Source organism: the organism of the source record quoted next, unplaced genomic scaffold (genome assembly GCF_019419815.1).
Source record: "Pyrus x bretschneideri cultivar Hongxiangsu unplaced genomic scaffold, Pyrus_bretschneideri_v1 Contig66, whole genome shotgun sequence".
NCBI classification, from domain to species: domain Eukaryota; kingdom Viridiplantae; phylum Streptophyta; class Magnoliopsida; order Rosales; family Rosaceae; genus Pyrus; species Pyrus x bretschneideri.
The window spans coordinates 1,196,210-1,215,076 of record NW_025999805.1 but is presented as its reverse complement, the minus strand read 5'-3'; the positions used below and the strand labels follow the sequence as shown (position 1 = coordinate 1,215,076).

Genomic DNA, 18,867 nt, shown 5'->3' with positions numbered 1-18,867 from the left:
GATGCCAAACAATAACATGAAATTCACCTAAGATGAAATTCAAATATGCAAGTGAGTCTCACCTCTGTGAGAAATTATACTAAATGTGGTATATATTTGTACCCAAGTTACAATCTATTGGTTATGATTGACTATGGAATATATGATTATACATCGTCATTTGAATTTTTAAAAACATACAAACCCTCATGAATAGTATTTTTAAGGGAGTTCAAAATAAACCAAAATCATTTCCCTTGGTGATTGATAAAAATTGAAGAGTTTTATTGTGTAAAACATGCAAGGTTTCATCAACATTGAAATGCAACTCCTTTCATTTTGCATATCCTTGAACATTTGGCATTTTGTAATAATGTACTAATTTTTTTTTATTAGACTCTTATTTTGGGGTATGTAGTGCTTACAAATGTTATTTTTATGTTTTGAAGTAATATTTATGTGACAATGTGATATACATATACAAATTTAGTATTATGTCTTCAATTTTTGAGGTCAAATTATGTTTTTCATTTTCATAATTTATTGATTTAAAATCTAATTTTCTTAACGGGTAATGGGTTGGGTCATATTACCTGATAATATTAACAAGTCGATTTTGGATCGGGTCATATTACTCGTTTACTTTAATGGGTGTTAAACGACACGACCGTTAAGATCTGGGGTATGTCACAAAAACGACGCAAATGCCAGGCCTGACTGGAATAAAAGTCTGGACTTAAAACCTTTGAAAACCCTAGTTTCTCGTGAGCTCTGATTTGGGTACTGGTCATGCAATCGTGATAGTAAAGTTTTTAGAAGTTTTTAAGCTTCAAGGGAGCTTTAGAACATCTTCATAAAGCTCGAAGAAGAAAAAGGAAGTGTTTTGGATGTCAGGAAGTCCTAGTTCAAAGAGTTGTAAAGGTGGCCAGAGTTTCGAAGTTTTTCCAGCGAGTTTTAGCGAGATTTAGATCCTGAAAGTGGCAAGGTTTTGTTCCTTTCATCCTAAGCTTCATTTTGGTTTAAATTTCGTGAAGTTTGGTTGAAAAATAAAGAAGATATGAAGTTTTGAAGTTTTTCCAGTTTCCGGCGACGCAGACAGCGATCGGCAGCTGCTCCGGCGAGCATCATCATAGAAGACGAAGAATATTCCATCAACTTTGACGAAATATACTAATGGCGTTACTAACAGTGTCACGCATATTTAACGATATATTCCATTTTTGGACGGAATATTCCTAACGCCGTTAGGGTTTCCGTGAGTGTGTCAGGCACGTGCCTGCGTATGGCCAGCGAGTGAGTGGTCGAAAATTTTTTCTAAAAATATAGGGATGTTCGTGGTGTTGAGTAGATCACGTTGGTATATTCAAACACCCCATTGAAGCAATGTTTGAGAAGTTATTAGCTAGTTTTGTTTATGTACTTTAAATTAACGTTTTTATAGTTGTTTTGCATATAGGTGAGACCTATCCTCAGGACGAGCGCATTCATTCGAGGCTTGGGGGCTACGACCCTTCCACATACCAGTGAGTGGGCTTTTGATTTTCCATATATACCTATATAATTAAGATTTTTCCCAAAAAATCGATTTAAATGAATTTATGTTTAGAAATGCCATGCATATTGATTTATATATAGATCATTGATTTAATATAGTATGCATAAATGTGATTTGACGTTGTGGACACTCAGGCAAATACCCGGTGAGTTGTAAATTATTTATGTTAATTACTGTTTATGTGAGATATGTTAAGAGCTCATAAACCTGCACATTGGTGTTAGTGCTCCCGCCTAGAGTTAGGGCACAGTCCTTCACGTGATGTTCACCTCCCGTACCATACGCTCACCTTGGATCCAAGTTAGGTGCACAGTCCTGTTATACAGACCACTTTAGGTGGTTCCGACTCATAGGTGACCCGCGATTATTCACATAGTCTTCACGTGATTGTAGCACTTGAGCGTATTTATTTACACCCAGTCCTGTTGTATAGACCGCTATAGGTGGTTCCGACTCGTGTGCAGGCATGATGTATGAGCTAGTAGTTCAATCGTACATACCACTTTAGGTGGATCTGGCTGATATGTTATTCTGCATTGGTTTATTTTACCTGAGTTACTTATTCTGTCATATTGAGATATTTGGCATGACATATTTATGATTAAAGCATGTTGAGCATGGTTTTGAGATACGAATATATTATATTTTCTGGGAAATTATATAGGTTTTACGGTGAGGGGTTAGAACTTTTGAGAAATGAAATGATTTTGAAAAGTTTTGTTTTGCCTACTCACATTTTCTGTTTTGCACCCCTCCAGGTTCTAGGTAGAAGTTATCATTGGTGGCTTACGAGGTTTCCAGTGGTGGTTCTGACAGAATTCACAAATGTAGGATCACCTTTGGGTGTTGTTTAATTAGAACTTTTCCAGTCGCACTGCACTTAGGCTATTTATGCTCTGATTGTGTATTTCACACTTAATCTCGCACTAGTACCTTTTCTTAGCTAGTATCGTTGGTAACTTGTTTTTATTTATTCGCATTTCTATTATTATTATTGCTTCCGCACTGTGCACATGGTTACATCACTCTCACGTGACAGCCAACACACTTTGATTTCGGTCGAGGTGTGTCATGTTAGCATTCCCTTTTTTCTTCCTATTTTTATGCATCTCTTATTATGATGATTTAAGATTTTTTATTTTTTATTAAAATATTTATTTTAGTAAATTAAATAGAATGTAACAAAACTCGTTGTTAGGTACGTATGGTTATATCAGTACGTTTGATTATAATGGTATATTTAGTTATTTGGTACATTTGAATTTTTGGTCCATTTGGCCTCTTGGTACATTTGAATTTTTGGTATATTTAGTTTTTGGTACATTTGAATTTTTGGTACGTTTGTTTTCAAAACATAAGTTTTATTACTTTTTGTCCTAATAATAAGGAATTACTTTAATTAATTATTATTTTTCCTTATAGAAAGAGTCGTTAACAATGTAAAAGTTTAAATTACTTTAATTAATTTTTTTTTATTGAAAGAGTCATTAATAAATGGACAATTGCCTTTTTGTTAATTCAAAATTATATGATTTAGTCTTATTATTTAGCATTATGTACAATAATAAGGATTTATCTCTGATCAACTAAAAGTTATTCCAGAGACTTATCTACCAAAAAACAAGACTATTTAGAGCATTGTGTATGAATCAAACATATTTTTAAACATTCCAAAAAGATGAATATTCATTTTCATATAGTTTATAATTGGATACATTTTAATTCGGGATTAGTACGTTTTCGTTTGACGTTGATATGCTTTCATTTAATGTTGGTATGTTTCCATTTGGTATGGGTGTATATTTAGATTTGAAAAGTTTAAATTTTTAGAGTTAAATATAGTTGAATTTATTTAAAATACATATTTAAATATAAATTAATTTTAATTAATCTAAAATAGTTCAAGTCTGAGTATCTTAATCAAATGTTTCAAAAATTTAATCAAAAACTCAAAAAACATAAATGTTTAGTCTACAAAAGTCTAAAATAAGGCATCTAATTCTAATTTTCTCATTAGAATATATAGGATACATATGTGTTTATATATCTCTTTGACAAAAAAAATGATAACAATCCGTTAACCATCCCAATTCCAAAACCATCGAAGCAACATACCTCCGAACCCCATCTGCACCATGATCCCCAATACAGCAGCCGCACCAACACCCAGCCAGGCTCCACCTCATCCAACCTTCGCAGCACCACCATAGCCTCAAAAATGCCCACCTCCATGGGCTTACCCCTCTTCCTTCTCTGTACACAATCTCTTTCACTGTCGGAATTGGATCGAGATCGTACATTGTCATGAGAGAAAAGGAAAAGGGAGGAGTTGAAGAAAAGGTAGCCGTCATCGATGCCGCCGTGAGGGAGGCGTGTGGTTGTGCACTAGTCGTGGTTATAATAGTGAGAACGGGGTGGTGGTTTTCTGAATTTTTTTTTCCTTTTTTCTTTTTCTGCTATTTTAGTTTTTAATGAAAAAAATCTAATGATTACGTGACAAAATACAATTGGTTATTGTTTAGGTCCTTATTGTCATTCTCTAAAAGGACATAATTGTCAATGGAATTTTCGCATTTAATTGGGGTGGGGAAATAAGAAAATGGGGTGGGTTTAACACTCCTCATTTCATGAGTGAATGAAACAATTTAATTCTTATTAATTCTTAGGGTTATTAAGTCACTTTCAGGCTGGGCCTTGAAAATTTGCAAGCCTTTGAAGTGAGGTGAGGCTCAAATATTTTTGACCTTCCGATCCTTTGCAAATTGATATATATATATATATATATATATATATATATATATATATATATATATATATATAAAAGAATTCACTAAATACATGAAGAAGAAAAAAAAATTCTATTTTTACATTAAATATCATAAAAAATTAACGTCAAAAGAAGAAATATATACAAATATTATTTAAATATTACATGTCTCACGTTTTTTGGCATAAATGTACTAATTAAGTTTACATAATCTAATTTTTCAACTAATTCTTTATCAATTGATAAAATAGTTTATCCTTCATAAAAAAAATAAAAAAAGATAACATTGTTAATCCATTCAATCTTTCTTGAGAAACTTCTTTCTGCAAAAGCAACTATAACTGGTATGGTTAACAAAATTCTATAAGCAATGTATGCAATTGAGAAACAACCATCTATTTGTCTCAAATATTTCAACACTTCTGCAATCCGATTTATTTCCTTCGGTAAAGCTTCTTTCAAGATTCTTGGGTCTAGAAATAAGTCTTTCCCAATCAATATCAGAATACTCACCATATGAAGACCGAGAGAGAAGGGCAATAGTTTTTATGAAAATAAAGAGAGAAAGCGATTGGGGTTCTGTCGAGAAAAAAGACTGACATTTTGATTTTTAAATTTTAATTAGATTTGGAAGAGTAAAACTATAGTTACATGTGGGTGAAGGAAAAGAAGAAAATAGTAAAATTCTTTTGTAAAAAATTATATTATTGCCTATGATATTATTTTGACTTTTTAGCCAAAATGGTCCCTGAGATTTGCATAACTCATCACTTTGGTTTCTTAGATTTGAAATCAATAAAAGTAGGAGACCCTTTGGAGTGAAGCTGCTCCCACTTCTATTGATATTTTTATTCAATTCAAATTGTAAAAAAAAATGGGAGCCCCTTAGGAGTGAAGGTGCGAGTGCCTACTTCGGCTATCCTTAAGGCTATCCCTGGTCATTTTATACTAAAAAAAAGCAAAGTTCTATAAATTTTAAAAACAAGAGCAAATGTCTTTTTGGTTCCTAGGGAATAGGCATTTAACAATTTTTGGTTGGCTGAAAGTTTCTCCAATGTAAATATGTAAAATTTACATTTTGACCAGAAAATGTAAATAAAAATACATATTCGCATTGGGAAATTAAATTTGGACCATGAGTAGAATTTTAGTCAATTATTTTTCTTGTGATAACTCTAACCAAATTTTGACATAAAAGTACTTAAGCACCACCTTGTTGACTGAAACTTTCGCAACTTATGTTCTCTAGTCCTAATCGTCTTTCCCCGGTGAGATCCACTCCCACTTTGTCTTAACAAGTTCTTGATCAATCATAGTAGAACAAAAAAATTACCCCAAAAGCATGAAATTTCTGTAAAACTCTCACTCAAGAAACCTAGCTTTCCATCAAATCGCATTACGCAAGGTATTGGCTGACAATCCAATACCCCTCACCACCAACCATATCTTCATTTACCAAATTATATGATTGCAACTTTAATAACTTAGCCACTTTATGCCTTGTTTATATGCAAAACGAAAGGCTGCGTGAGTGGATTATAGGTTCATCGTTGGGGTGTTCGTGGTAGCTGGTAGTGGCGAAGCTAGGATTTGCCGAGGGGAGGGGTGAAATTCAAAAGAGTGCAAGGTTCAATCGAAGCGGTTGTTTTCACATTAGGGAGTGCAAAGTTTTGAGTCAATATTCATAGCAAAAAATAGTCTCTCTACCAAAACGGTTGTAAGCAATAATATCAAAGCCAATGTAAGAAGCTTAAATTGGTTAGGATTAGATCCTAAAAAATGTTAGGCACTAGTCAAACAGCGGACTGAGACCTAACAAGCCTAGGCGAAATCTAAACGAGAGCCTAGATGGATTTAAATTATCGTAAAATAAGCCATAAACAATATTTACATTGTTTTTAAAAAGTAATACAATATTTATAGATATTATGAGAGTTTAAGATAAATATTGTAGGACTCTTAAAAAAGAAGATAAAAATACATACAAGAATTAAAAAAAAATTAAAAAAAAAGGAGAAAAAATGAGTTAATTAACAAACCACAAAAAAGAGGTGGGACCAGGAGAGAAAAGAAAGGGATAATACTTGGGTACTATCTAGTGAGTACCCATTATACTGAACTTATGAAGTGGCCCAATAAAAGTAGTCCACTTGTCATAGCTGAAATCTCCCAAAACACTTACTACCTTTGTTACCAAACACTCATCATCTTCCTCTTCCCGACTTCTATTTTTCAATTGATTCCAACCTTCTTCCCGGCGACCGCAACACCAATCGTCTCCGGCGAAACCATCTTCTCCCTCCCCTCTACTATGGTTTTTCTTCACCACACCCTAAATAAAACAAAGAACCAATATCCTTTGTTTGCCATGAATTCTCACTAACCAAACACCTCCCTCAAACCTTTCACTCACCAAATACCGGTGGGAGCACGACAGAGCCATGGGAAATCTAGGTCGGACGAGGAGACAGAAGTAGTGCTGACGAAGGAGAGGTTGGAGAAGGAGACGGGGACCCAATTTTTTTTTCAAATATGGACAAACAACCAAATTTCATTGCGACCCGCCACCAATCCTTATCTCCTCCGGCGACCCACCTCCACTCACTCTTTTCTACGGGAAGACTGACTCGTCGTCCTTCTCTTGAACGACGGCTATTGCTGAAGACGGTCTCCCACGCAACAACAGAAACCAGATCACCGGAGTGGGAATTCTCATTTCCGACGAGAGCGGAGGGTCTGAAAGAGCACTCCTAGGCATGTTTTCCGGCTAGGGGAGGGGCGGCCACCACTCCTCGCCCTCACGTAGCTTTGCCACTGGTAGCTGGGTAGGCGTTGTACTTAATAGAAAAAATTGAAAAGAGTTCTCAGAGAAGAGGGCTAACATAAATTATCGGGAGAGAAAGACTGCACAAAGCAGAAGATATAATTTTGTAATTATATTAGTTAAGAAAGGATGTTATAGTAGTTTAATGTATTGTTTTGGTTATAACTCTGAAAAGTTAGAATGGTTGATTAAAATTCTATTGATGATGCAAATTTTGGCTAGTTTTTTAAATTGTCTTACCGTTTTACATCTTTTGGAGGTGAATCCCGTCAAATGAAGAGAGTGAAACATGTCTACCAAAAGGGTATTTTTGTCAAATTTCTCGGTGCATAGAGACCACAATTGAGGTGCGGCAAGAACAAAACCCAAATGTTCTGGTTTATCATTTTCATATTTCACCAACACCACCGCACATCTTGACACTTCTTCTGTTCACAGCTTAACGGTCCAGATTCCGAAACACCCTCGGCATGGCTGCTTCCGCTGTCGAAAACGCCGGCGTCTCGGCGCTCCGGTCAGTCATGCTCCGGGTCCGGCAGGCCGCGGAGCGGTCGGGTCGGGATCCGGCTCTGGTGAGGGTGGTTGCGGTGTCGAAGACCAAGCCCGTTTCTCTCATCCGCCAAGTGTACAACTTCGGCCACCGCTGTTTTGGCGAGAATTACGTCCAGGAAATCCTCGAAAAAGCTCCTCAGGTGAGTTTTTCTCTCTCTGTAGATCTGACACTCCCTGCAACTATCCGAAGTTCAAACGGCGGCGGCGTTTAACTGTTATGAACGTGTGTGTGTCTGCAGCTTCCTGATGACATAGAGTGGCATTTCGTTGGGCATTTGCAGACCAACAAGGCTAAATTGCTTCTGGGTATGATTTTGTTTTTGCTTTCCATTTTTTGGTAATTTGCAAAGAACCCAACTTTTGATAATTCGAAAAAAGCTACGATGTTCTGCTTTTCTTAAAGCATTTTCTTGCAATGTTTTTCAAAATCTTCAGCTGTTACGAATGAACCCTAATTCCTTTGTTTACCTTTGCTGGTATTTCGAATTTCGTATATCTTCAAACTTTGAGAGTTGGCTGTCGGACTTACTTTGAATATTGTGATTGAATTTTTTTGGTTCCTTTTGGATAGAGAGATTTTAAATTAAAATATTAAAGCTTAAACTTTCAAATGACTCGTTGAGTTATACCAGCGAAAATAAGAAATGCACGGTTTTGGTCACTCATTGGATCATGTCATTACAAATTCAGATATTGCATTTTAATTTCAAATCCGTTTTGTGTATTGTTTTGAGGAATGTTTGTGACTAATCTAGCTGTTTGAGAATGTGATTGTATTTACATTAACTGCATGCAGCTGGAGTCCCGAATTTGGCCTTGGTTGAAGGTGTAGACAATGAGAAGGTAAAGACAAGTCCAGTGTATGTTTTATTTTCTGAAGGTAATTGATCCGAGCTGCAGGTTTTTTTTTTTTAAAGGAAATTCATATACTTGTGTTAACTAATAACCAAATTGCTAAAAATGTCACAAAACCTTACTATCTTTCGGTTGATTAGTCATTCCAGAGATGCTATGCTTGTGTTACAACTCACAATGATAATGTGTCTTTATAATCTGCAGCTTGCAAATCATCTTGATCGAGCGGTGTCAAACCTTGGAAGAAATCCTTTAAAGGTTTTGGTCCAAGTAAATACCAGTGGAGAAGAATGTGAGTGATTCAAAATCATCATTCATTCCTGCACTAATCTGTCATGTTGTTTGGTTGAGCATTAATATAAATCAGAGGCATTGAAAGTTGCTTGAATCTCAGTCCCTGCTCCCCCTTTTAGCTGCATAAAAGCCTACAACTCTCTCTGATTTTTTGGTTCCTAGTCTAAGATAAATGCGACACATGATATTTCATTGCAAGAGACGACTACATAAGTTTACCAATTATATCATCTCATGTCTCGATTTCTTAACATGTCCTATACCAATCGGAACCTGGAAGACACTTAGCCTGGTTTTCAATAATTTAATTTTTACGCAGCTGCTTGTAAGGCAGCCACCAAAACCATCTGCAGTCATGATATTTCTATAGTTGGTCACTTGCAAAAAGAAAGATCATGCTCTCTCTAGCTACTGAATTGAATTTCTATTGCCAGTAATGCTGGGTTAAATTCAAATTTTCCCCACCTCACCTACCTCGTGTTTTTTTCCAATATTTTTTGCAGCGAAATCTGGAATTCATCCTTCTGGTTGTGTTGAACTTGCGAAACACGTCAAGTTTCAGTGCCCAAATCTACAGTTTTCTGGCTTAATGACCATAGGGATGCCGGACTATACATCCACTCCAGAAAACTTCAGGGTAATCTTTGTACTTGCATAGTGGGGTGCATGGAAACTGCTTACAAAGGCATTCTTTAGCTCTTTTTTCTCAGAGCATTCAAATTGGGTTCTGTATCACAAACAAAGTTCATGTGCTTTAAATTCGTTCTTTCCTTATATTCTTAATTCCATTGATATATACTTAAAAGCTAAAACAGAATTAAATCATTTCATACCCTAAGGTTGTTTTCTCTTGGTAGAAATGGTAAAGTGTATACTAAGCAATTTAGAGGACACCTTTTCCCTCTCATATCCAAGTCCTCATTGTTGTTGGACTTGAGACCTTTGCTTGTTAAAGGAGAGAGGTACTGGTTTCACATGGTCAATGGTATCACCTTGGCTACAAGGACCAATAAAATATCCATTTAATGTTAGAAAGTTCCATTACTGATTAGTTTCATTTATCTACTTTTTATTTTTGATATTTCTTGTGTTCTCGTGTTTTTTGTTGTCGATTAATTTGTTATCTTGTAATTCTGTAGATGCTATCAAAGTGTAGAACTGAGGTCTGCAAGGCACTTGCTATGGCAGAGGAGCACTGTGAGCTGTCAATGGGCATGTCTGGTGACTTTGAGCAAGCGGTATGAAATGCCCTGTACTGTTAAACTTCAAAGAAACAGCAACTCGTATTTTCCAAACGGTGGTCCAAAACATCTAAGACATGCATTTTCCCTTTCTCATATGTTCATTAAAGGCTCTGCTGCAATTCTTAAACCTTAAATGAGCTAGACATTATGCAGAGTTTTTGCTCATAACCGTTAGCATTCTCAATCCTTGCAGATTGAAATGGGCAGCACCAATGTCAGAATCGGATCCACCATATTTGGCCCTAGGGAGTACCCAAAGAAGCAAACAGATTAGTATCTTCCAACCCCTGCCTTGATGCGTTCATGTTTTTCTACATGTTTATGGATCCTGGTAAATACTCATTAATTGTCACTCTGCTTGTCATTTCATATGCAGCTTGTGACCATTATTACTTTCTATACCGGTAAGAATGTAATCAAATTATGTACCACAAAATCTTACTTATAGTTGTTATAAAGTCATTCTTACCGAGCGTGTGGTGCTACTTCCATATCTCCTACTTTCAGAAGTTGACGAGTTTAAAGAAGAAACAAAGCCTAATTAAGAGTTTAAGAAAACCACAAATGGTCCACGTGGTTTCCTAGTTATGTAAAGAAAAACGTTCATGTGCTATTAATTTTGTCCAGAAAGCCTTTTGGTTTACATTAGTCATTAGTTTTAGTTGAAGGGAAATGATTTCCCGCACACCCATTTTCTTTGTTTGCACACCCATTTTCTTCCTTTGATTTATCGAGTTCAAAGACTAGAAATGAAGATGGGTGTGCATGAAGAGAAAAAAGGAGTGTGCGGAAATCACTTTCTTTATTAGTTAAACTTGAAACATCCACGTCGAGGTTATACAAATGGTTATTACGTGGTTTTAACTTATAGGTTCCGTCAGTTTTGTGCAATTTCGACTATGTTACTTTGGGTTTATCACGAGTAGCTGGGTATATTAAGAACTTAGGCCTCGTTTGGTGTATAGAATTACCTTGGACTGATAACTTGCTAATTTAATGAATCTTGAATAACATATTTTGTTCAGAAGGTGGATTCCGTTTTATCTTCGGGAGAAGCCTAAAATTTCTATCGTTTAATTTCCACAAAAATGGTACCAGATGGATAAGTTTTCTGTATGACAAAGTCCATCTTGTACTTTTAACTTGGGACTTGGATCCTCTCCTGAGCCCAATGAGAGGATCCTCCTGACCAAATGACTTGGGCCGTTGGATGAAAATCTAAAGGCTACAAACAGGGGGTTCCTTTAAAGTTATAATAATTATAACCGTTAGATTTTCATCCAACGACCCAAGTCCTTTGGTCATGAGGATCCTCTCCTTGGGCTCAGGAGAGGATCCAAATCCTTTAACTTGGACAAGATATACAAGTTGACATTCCTTTTTTTCTCATTTAACATTCATCAAATCTATAGTTTAGTATCCAATCCAAATCTCTTCTAGACACCAAACGAGGCCTAGGGTTTATGGTATTTTTATTTCATTTTTTTGGTCAAAAGATATATTTTGTTAGATTAGATGTTAAATTAGTCACCGATGGGATTCAAATCTATGCCGTCATGTAATAGCTCAACACCTTTCCACCATTGTGGTAAAGGGCCACTTGCAGTTTACAGTATTGAATCGTAATCAGAATTTGAAAGTTAACATATTGGTGCAATTTCACTGGCTCATATTTCCACCAAATGGATGCAACAAAGAAGTACATAGACTTGCATACAGAAAAACTGCATTGTTCATCCTAAAGCTTTATCTTTGCCTGTGCAAGCGGGGGGATTTTGCCGGCCAGAAATTCTGACATCTGCGTTTGAACATCTTGATTGAGCCGGTCCCTCACGACCGCTGTAAGTTAGGTTGATATCATTCAACCCAATCTTCTGACAGGGTGTAGCTTTGCTACATTTAAGATTAACTACATTTTGGGTGATTGAAGTACCCCAAATGTTACTGAACCGAACTTCTTCGATTTGAACTCGGGAGTAGACCTGCACACATCGAAAGCGATACGTATAATCATGGTATAGGGCTACATTTATACACGAATCACATTATACAGTATCGCTAAAGCAGTAACAAATGGATAAGTTAATACAGCGGCAAATTACTCATTTGTGCCCACCTTACAATAGCATCATATTAACTTTGTATTCAGTGGTACATAAGTACTTATTAGCGATTACGTACCTCTGGATCGCAAATACGAGAAGGGCAATATTGTTGATCGATGATGACGGGGTTTTTGACCTGATCGACTTGAATTTGCTCGAAGGTAATATGTGACACAAGGCCTGGTTCAGAGGGAGCCCATGTTTTGATCCTCACTCCATTTTGAGTACCAAAGAAGGTGCAGTTTCTTATGTCCACAAAAGAAACATTGTCACCAACTATCTTGCCAAGGCTTCCGATGCTTATTCCGTGGCCTGGACCGCAGTGAACGCCGCTGATGTTGACGTTGTTTGTTCCAGTGCCGAAGCTTATACAGTCATCGCCGGTGGCGATCGCTGCGTCCAAGATTTGGATGTTTTGTGACAAACCGAGGTGGATTCCGTCGGTGTTGGGGCTGTTAGCGGGGGCTGATATGTTGATGCTGCTAATTGTTATGTCGTGGCTTGCGAAAAGGCCGATGTGGAGGTTCTTGCTGTTGATCGATGTTATGTGATCTATCCTTGCATTTGTGACGTAATCCAATCTCAAACTCTGGAAAAAAAGGGGAACCACAAGCATTAACAATCAGCATTAGGAGTAATGGTAAGAAGCTCAAATTTTCTAACAACGTTTATGAACCCTTAATGATGAGGAATGTAGGTCATTAGAGTTTGGTTATTATACGCAAGTATAATATATCCATATGTTATGACATAAATAAATATTTATTCATAATCTGAGACTATATCCTAAAACGCGTAAACTAATTAATGATTATGAAAGGTTATGGCATTTTAGTACCGCATAATAATTTTCACATAATATTTGGTGAACTGATTAATGATCACACGACGTTATCGTATTTTAGTATACTAATACATACCTCCATCAATCTTGTATTAGAAAACCATAAAATGATCAACTAAGTCTGCATGGGAAGTGAATGAGGTTCACATTGCCCATGCACACTAGTGGAGCCACACTGGGGTCATTGAACTCACTTGACCCCAATAACCCAATGTTTTCCCTCTTGTTTTTTTGTCTTGACCCCTACCGGTTTGGGAAAGAAATGGTTTGTAGGTTAGCTTTTTGTTTCTCAATGAGCTCCTCTCTGCTGCTGCTGCTTCAATTTTCTTCTTTCTTTCCTCTATCTTCTTCTTTTGTGTTGCATCTTCTTCTTAATTCAGATTTCCTCTGTCCCTTACAATGTGCTTAACTCAAATTCTTATTAATTGACCAAAAACAATTCGTGTTCTAATTTCCACTTCTGTCCTTGACTACATATTTCCTGGATGTATTGACTTCTTGATTCGTGGCTTATTGCCATGTGTGGTGCTTGATGTTTCTTTTACTTTTTCTTAGCGCTTTACATATAAACAAAAAATACGATATTACTATGTGGACAAACTATAAACAAAAATATACTTAATTTTACACCTACTTATCATGACCCTATTGTTATATAATGGCTCCACCACTGCCCATGCAAGCCCATAATATATACGAACAAACTAAGCAAGTAATTGATGCAAGAACTTACACAGGGAAGTCGTTTGCAATGTGGATTTTTCTTGCAGTCGTTATAGGGCCAAGCAGAAGGTCCTTGCCCATTCAACGAACCACCACCGTTGATTACGAAGTTGTCAACATATTTGAAGGTGATCCAATGGTCAATATCAACCGAATATTCCTTCTCCACCCGCGCCAGTAGAGTCCCCTCTATCTGAACTCCGATTGGTCCTTTGCATTTACCGTTCAAAACCAACGGGCTCAGCAAGTATACTCCGGGTGGGAATAAGACCACACCACCCCCATTATTTTGGCAAGCTACAGTCCATGCATCGGTGAAAGCCTAGAGATAAACAAAAAGGGGTAAGAATGTAGCTAATTATATAGAATCTAAGTTCATCTTACTTACAAATAAAGAAGAATATTATTAGATTTTAGTGTTTAGTAAATATAATAATAATCTAGCTAATTATATAGAATTTTACAGGAGTCGAATCTTAGACATCTTCCTTACAAATGAAAACAAATATTATTAAATCAAGATGTTAAATGAAAACTTATAATTATCTTAAATTAAGATAAAAATTACCTTGACATTATCAGTTATTCCATCACCAATGCCACCGTATTTTGTCACATCGAAAATTTTTTGCTGAGCTAGAACTCTGGAAAGTGCCACTAGCAAAAACACTAAGCAAACAAATAGAACAACCAAGCTGGAGCCCATTTTATCGTTTTTTGAAAAAAAAAAAAAAAATTTGCTACTGATCTTCTTCAATCATATGTCTGCCTTATTGCAGTTGTTTTTATAGGCTGTTTTGGTAGAAAAAATTGAATATAGCACCCTAAAACGTAGCTTTTTATTTTGATGGAAAAAAATCTAGTCTTCTATCTTGTTTTAATTATATTTCTTTTAAGGGGAATGAGAGAATTTTCTTACCCCAATTGATTTTGCTTTTGGAAGACTTTGAATGCCGTTCCTATCCACTAATATCATTGTTTGAAACTGCAATATTATTAGTATTAATAGATTTCTATGTCACATTCTTTGTTCTTAAATTAAAAAATGTATTCTTATCAAGGTAATTAATTTCTTCCTCAGTTATCATAATTAATTGCCAGAATTCAATGTAATCATAGAAATACAAAATTCTTATCTTCATCTAAATTCATGATAATTCTATTATTGCTTTTTTTTAGAAAGTACCAAATCTTTTATAATGTACCCATATAAATAAGAGTAGTTAAGGAAATGGACCCATAAGGAAAACAATATTGTACCCTTTACCTACAAAATCTGCACATTTGAATACTCATCAATCATGATTAAATGTACCCATTGGTTTCATGTGACAACCCGTCCCTAATTTTACGATTTTATTAATTTTAAAAGAGTGAATTGACGATAATGCTCCTAGAGGAGAGATTGTTGACTTTTGTTGACTGTCTTTTTGCTACGTGTATGAGCTACTATTTTATTGTATTCTCGAAGTACTTGATGGTACAAACACATACGATGAAGATTTTACAAACTATGGAGCGTGATGGGCGTTTTAGTAATTTCACGTTTTCGGGAGATAATTTGATTTTGTCTTTTTGGCCTTAGGCTGTGTACCACGCGGGGCCCACGCCTAATTCCTCCACCTCTTTCCAGTGTCCCTTATCTCTCGGGACTATCTCATTTTTTTTTCAACTCTCCCTCACCTCACTTCCTCCACTCTCTGGCTGCCAACTCACCTCTTTCTCTTTAACCTTCTTAGCTCTCTCTCCTCTCTTAACTCCTCTTTCTCCCTTAGCTCTTTCTTCTGCCTGCAACATTGATTGGTAGTGAGGTGAGCCACCACTCACCACGATGGCAAGCCGGCACCTTCACCATGTTTTCCTTCTCTGCCATTACTCCACTCTTCCCCATCTCAAACTTTCTCGCCTTCTGTGAAAACTAGTGTTGTTGTGCACTGCACCACCATCACTCACTGACTCCAGCAAGCCAAACCATTAAACCCCTACCACACCTTGTTATTCCCCATCTTTGTTAAGCTCAGATTGTGAACATCAAACCCAGACATGGAGCTTACACTGCACAGTGGCTATTGCCACTGTTCATCATCTTCTTCGATGAGTTCTCATCGATTCTAACCAAGGTAGGCCTCAGGAACACTTTTTTTCTATTCCTTTTTAATGTTTGTGGAAGATTTTAGGGTTTTGCACTTGTTTTGGTAGGGTTTGGAGACTATGAGGATGAATTGGAGGCTTTCCCCAGTTTTCTGGAAAAGCAAAACCATGGCCATCCGACCACAATTGGTCTCCCAATAGGTATAAAATGATTCCTCACATTCCTAGCTTTACTCTGGTTTTTAAATCACTAAAAATGACTGAGATTTGAGTTCATTTGGAGCTCCTGATGTTGGACCAAAAACCTGCAAAATGCAAGCCTTCGCGAGGAAGGTAAGTACTGTCATACTCGCAGGCATGTAGGCACGCGTAAGGGAGCCATTGCGAGTGGCGAGTGCGGTGGCGGGTGGAGGAACCCGAGGTCCCTCCTTAGGTTTCTTGACATGCCGAATCCAAATCCGTCATCCGTTTTCCCAAATTTGACCATTTTAAAATAGTTCTTTTATTAGTTGTACTTTGTACAAAAACACATAATTACATTAGTACGTCATACTTACATAAATGGTTTCATTTCTAGGTGAAACTCATTGCAAGGATCTTTGATGCCCGCTAGGCAGGTTCGACCCAACAACATGATCTATGAGTGGGTCTTTTATTATATATATATATATATATATTTGTTAGTTTCCATTAATATACTTGAAAAAGAATTTTCTTTGTTACACCCAGATTAGGGTAACGTGTATAAAATTACCGTATTGATGAAATTCATGCAATTATACTACATCATATGGGATGCACAAGTATGCGTATTAGAAGGGATGCTTTAATAGTATTTACGGTTATGAATAGTATTTCATTGACTAAGGTTTTGAATTATCGAATTATCGATTTACCATTGCATGATCATACTTGCATTATCTGCTCATCGTGTGCTGCACTGGTGTTAGTACTTGCTCGGGCCAGGGCTAGTCTTTCATGTGTATGTTCACATCGCACCATACGCTCACTTTGGATCCATTGTAGGTGCCAGTCATGTCCTAGGTTGCTAGAGGTAATTAGGACTCGTATGTGATGTGCATAGTTCCAATCTTCACGTGATTGTAGTACTAGAGCGTAAATCATTATTACATCTAGTCATGTTCATGTTAGAATACCTCTGCATGAACTCGTGTGTTAGCATATGTCGATGAGCACACTCGATGTGATATGTTTATTTCTGTGAGATATTGTGATTACTGAAGTTATATGCCTATTTACAAATTTTGTGATGCATTAAATTCTTGAGATATTGCAGGCTATGGTAAGTATTTTCAGACTATATGTAGTATGTATATTTTGGAAACTATACTTGTTTTACGGTGAGGGTTTATAATGTTTTCAAAAAGGTTTTTAGAAAACTTTATTTTTAGGCCCACTTACCCTTATTTTTCGCCCCTCCAGGTATTAGTGGCAGATCTTTCATGTCAACGAGGATTTCTGGCAAAATGTTGTTGTGGGAATACTACTGATGGTATAATTCTCATCCTACTTTAATGTACTTTACTTATGCTTTGACATCACCACTCACAAGCACACTCTTACATTTAGGCACCTTTAGGTTGAAATTTACCCACATTTCCACATCACTACACTTTATGGCTTCGTCACCCTCCTGGTGTCAGCCATCATAGCTAGATTCGGAGCCTAGGTGGACATTCCGGGTCGGGGTGTGTCAGTTTGGTATCAGAGCATAAGTTTGGGCAATATTACGTTCATCACACGCATGATGTAAGCATTCTTGGTTCTTGAACCTAAGTGTTGAGTCCTACCACCTCGTTGAACACGAAAAAACGTGTTAGTTTTTCCTTAGTTATGGGCTACTTAGACGGCTTATCGACCTTCTAAAAGAACATTTTGGCGACCATCCCTAGACTTTAAACAGAGAACCTTCCTACCAAGGAAAAAATTTTGATTCGGAAACGAGTTTGTGGCCTTAAAGGAGGCCTATTGTGTCGGTAATTGTGTATCATTGAAGACTTTACTCATAAATCCCACTACTATTATCACGTCATCTTTACCAACCCTTTCGAGTTGGGAAACCAATAATAGTTTTGATCTCTTGGCAGTACTCGTTAGAATACCATTTATCAGAATTCCTACAAAGTTTACTTTCATCCAAATTCCATATATGTCTTGAGCGACAACATGGTGCTAAAATCGTAGCACTCGACGGAAGAACATCTGGGGGACATCCACTTTTGGTCCCCGATAGCACTAATCTTTTCAAACGCACTAGTGACCATTCTGGATCTTCAGGAGGAAGATTGACTTTCGTTTAAAGTGGATTATTAGCCAACACTGGCCTTAAGACATTCCAACCAACATTAGTTCCCAGATTTCCTGTTGATGTTGTACTTGTCATTTCGAGGAATATAGGCTTCTGAGTATGAGTTTTTATACCTTCGGGTAGCATAAATCCCAAAAGCAGTAATCAATTCCTCCTGGAATCAACAAAATCAACTAGGACCAGTTCCTTGCCAATCATCCGAAACCATCCTCCTGAGTGGGCTATAACCTATAATCAGCCTACAATGGCGCTACTAAGTGATAATGTTGTCCGATATCCCGAAGTTATCAACTAGTACTCCGACGGTAAGATTTCTGATACCAGCCACATTTTAGTATCTAGGAGTGATACCTTTGTGCCATAACGCCGGTTCACAGTTTCAAGGTAGTGAACAATATCAAAATGTCTTAAATGCGTTAATTAGTGGCCTAACTGATAGACTAATTAACAGTGACTACTTGGGCTAGAGAAATTTAAATCGTGGAAACTTAGGAGCAAGCTTTGTATTAGGACAGTAAACTCATGGCTGTGTTAACCATATTACCCATTTAGGTAACCAAAACCTCTTCAACCAGTCACTTTTTTGTTCACTTCCATAGGCAAATATTAGAATTGAGGCACAAGTTATTTTCCTGCTGTAAGAGCGAATTGAGCATTGAGAAAATTATGTAGATCTTTGAGTACATGGCGTATAGGAAAGAAGCA

The 18,867-nt window shown here is 36.7% G+C and overlaps 2 protein-coding genes across 2 annotated transcripts; one reads left to right on the top strand and one right to left on the bottom strand.

Annotated features, from left to right (window-relative positions):
- Positions 1-7,500: 7,500 nt before the first annotated feature.
- On the top strand, positions 7,501-10,544 carry LOC103951394 (pyridoxal phosphate homeostasis protein). The gene is made up of 7 exons (XM_018648457.2): positions 7,501-7,817; positions 7,917-7,983; positions 8,474-8,520; positions 8,737-8,824; positions 9,330-9,463; positions 9,966-10,064; positions 10,264-10,544. Exons 1-7 carry the CDS (start codon positions 7,596-7,598, stop codon positions 10,342-10,344), a joined length of 738 nt encoding a protein of 245 aa, XP_018503973.2. The 5' UTR covers positions 7,501-7,595; the 3' UTR covers positions 10,345-10,544.
- A 929-nt stretch (positions 10,545-11,473) lies between these two features.
- LOC103968075 (polygalacturonase-like) lies at positions 11,474-12,852 on the bottom strand. Its single transcript, XM_009381410.2, has 2 exons — positions 12,252-12,852; positions 11,474-12,052 (listed from the first exon to the last, which is right to left on the bottom strand). Exons 1-2 carry the CDS (start codon positions 12,789-12,791, stop codon positions 11,804-11,806), a joined length of 789 nt encoding a protein of 262 aa, XP_009379685.2. The 5' UTR covers positions 12,792-12,852; the 3' UTR covers positions 11,474-11,803.
- Between the last annotated feature and the right edge of the window lie 6,015 nt (positions 12,853-18,867).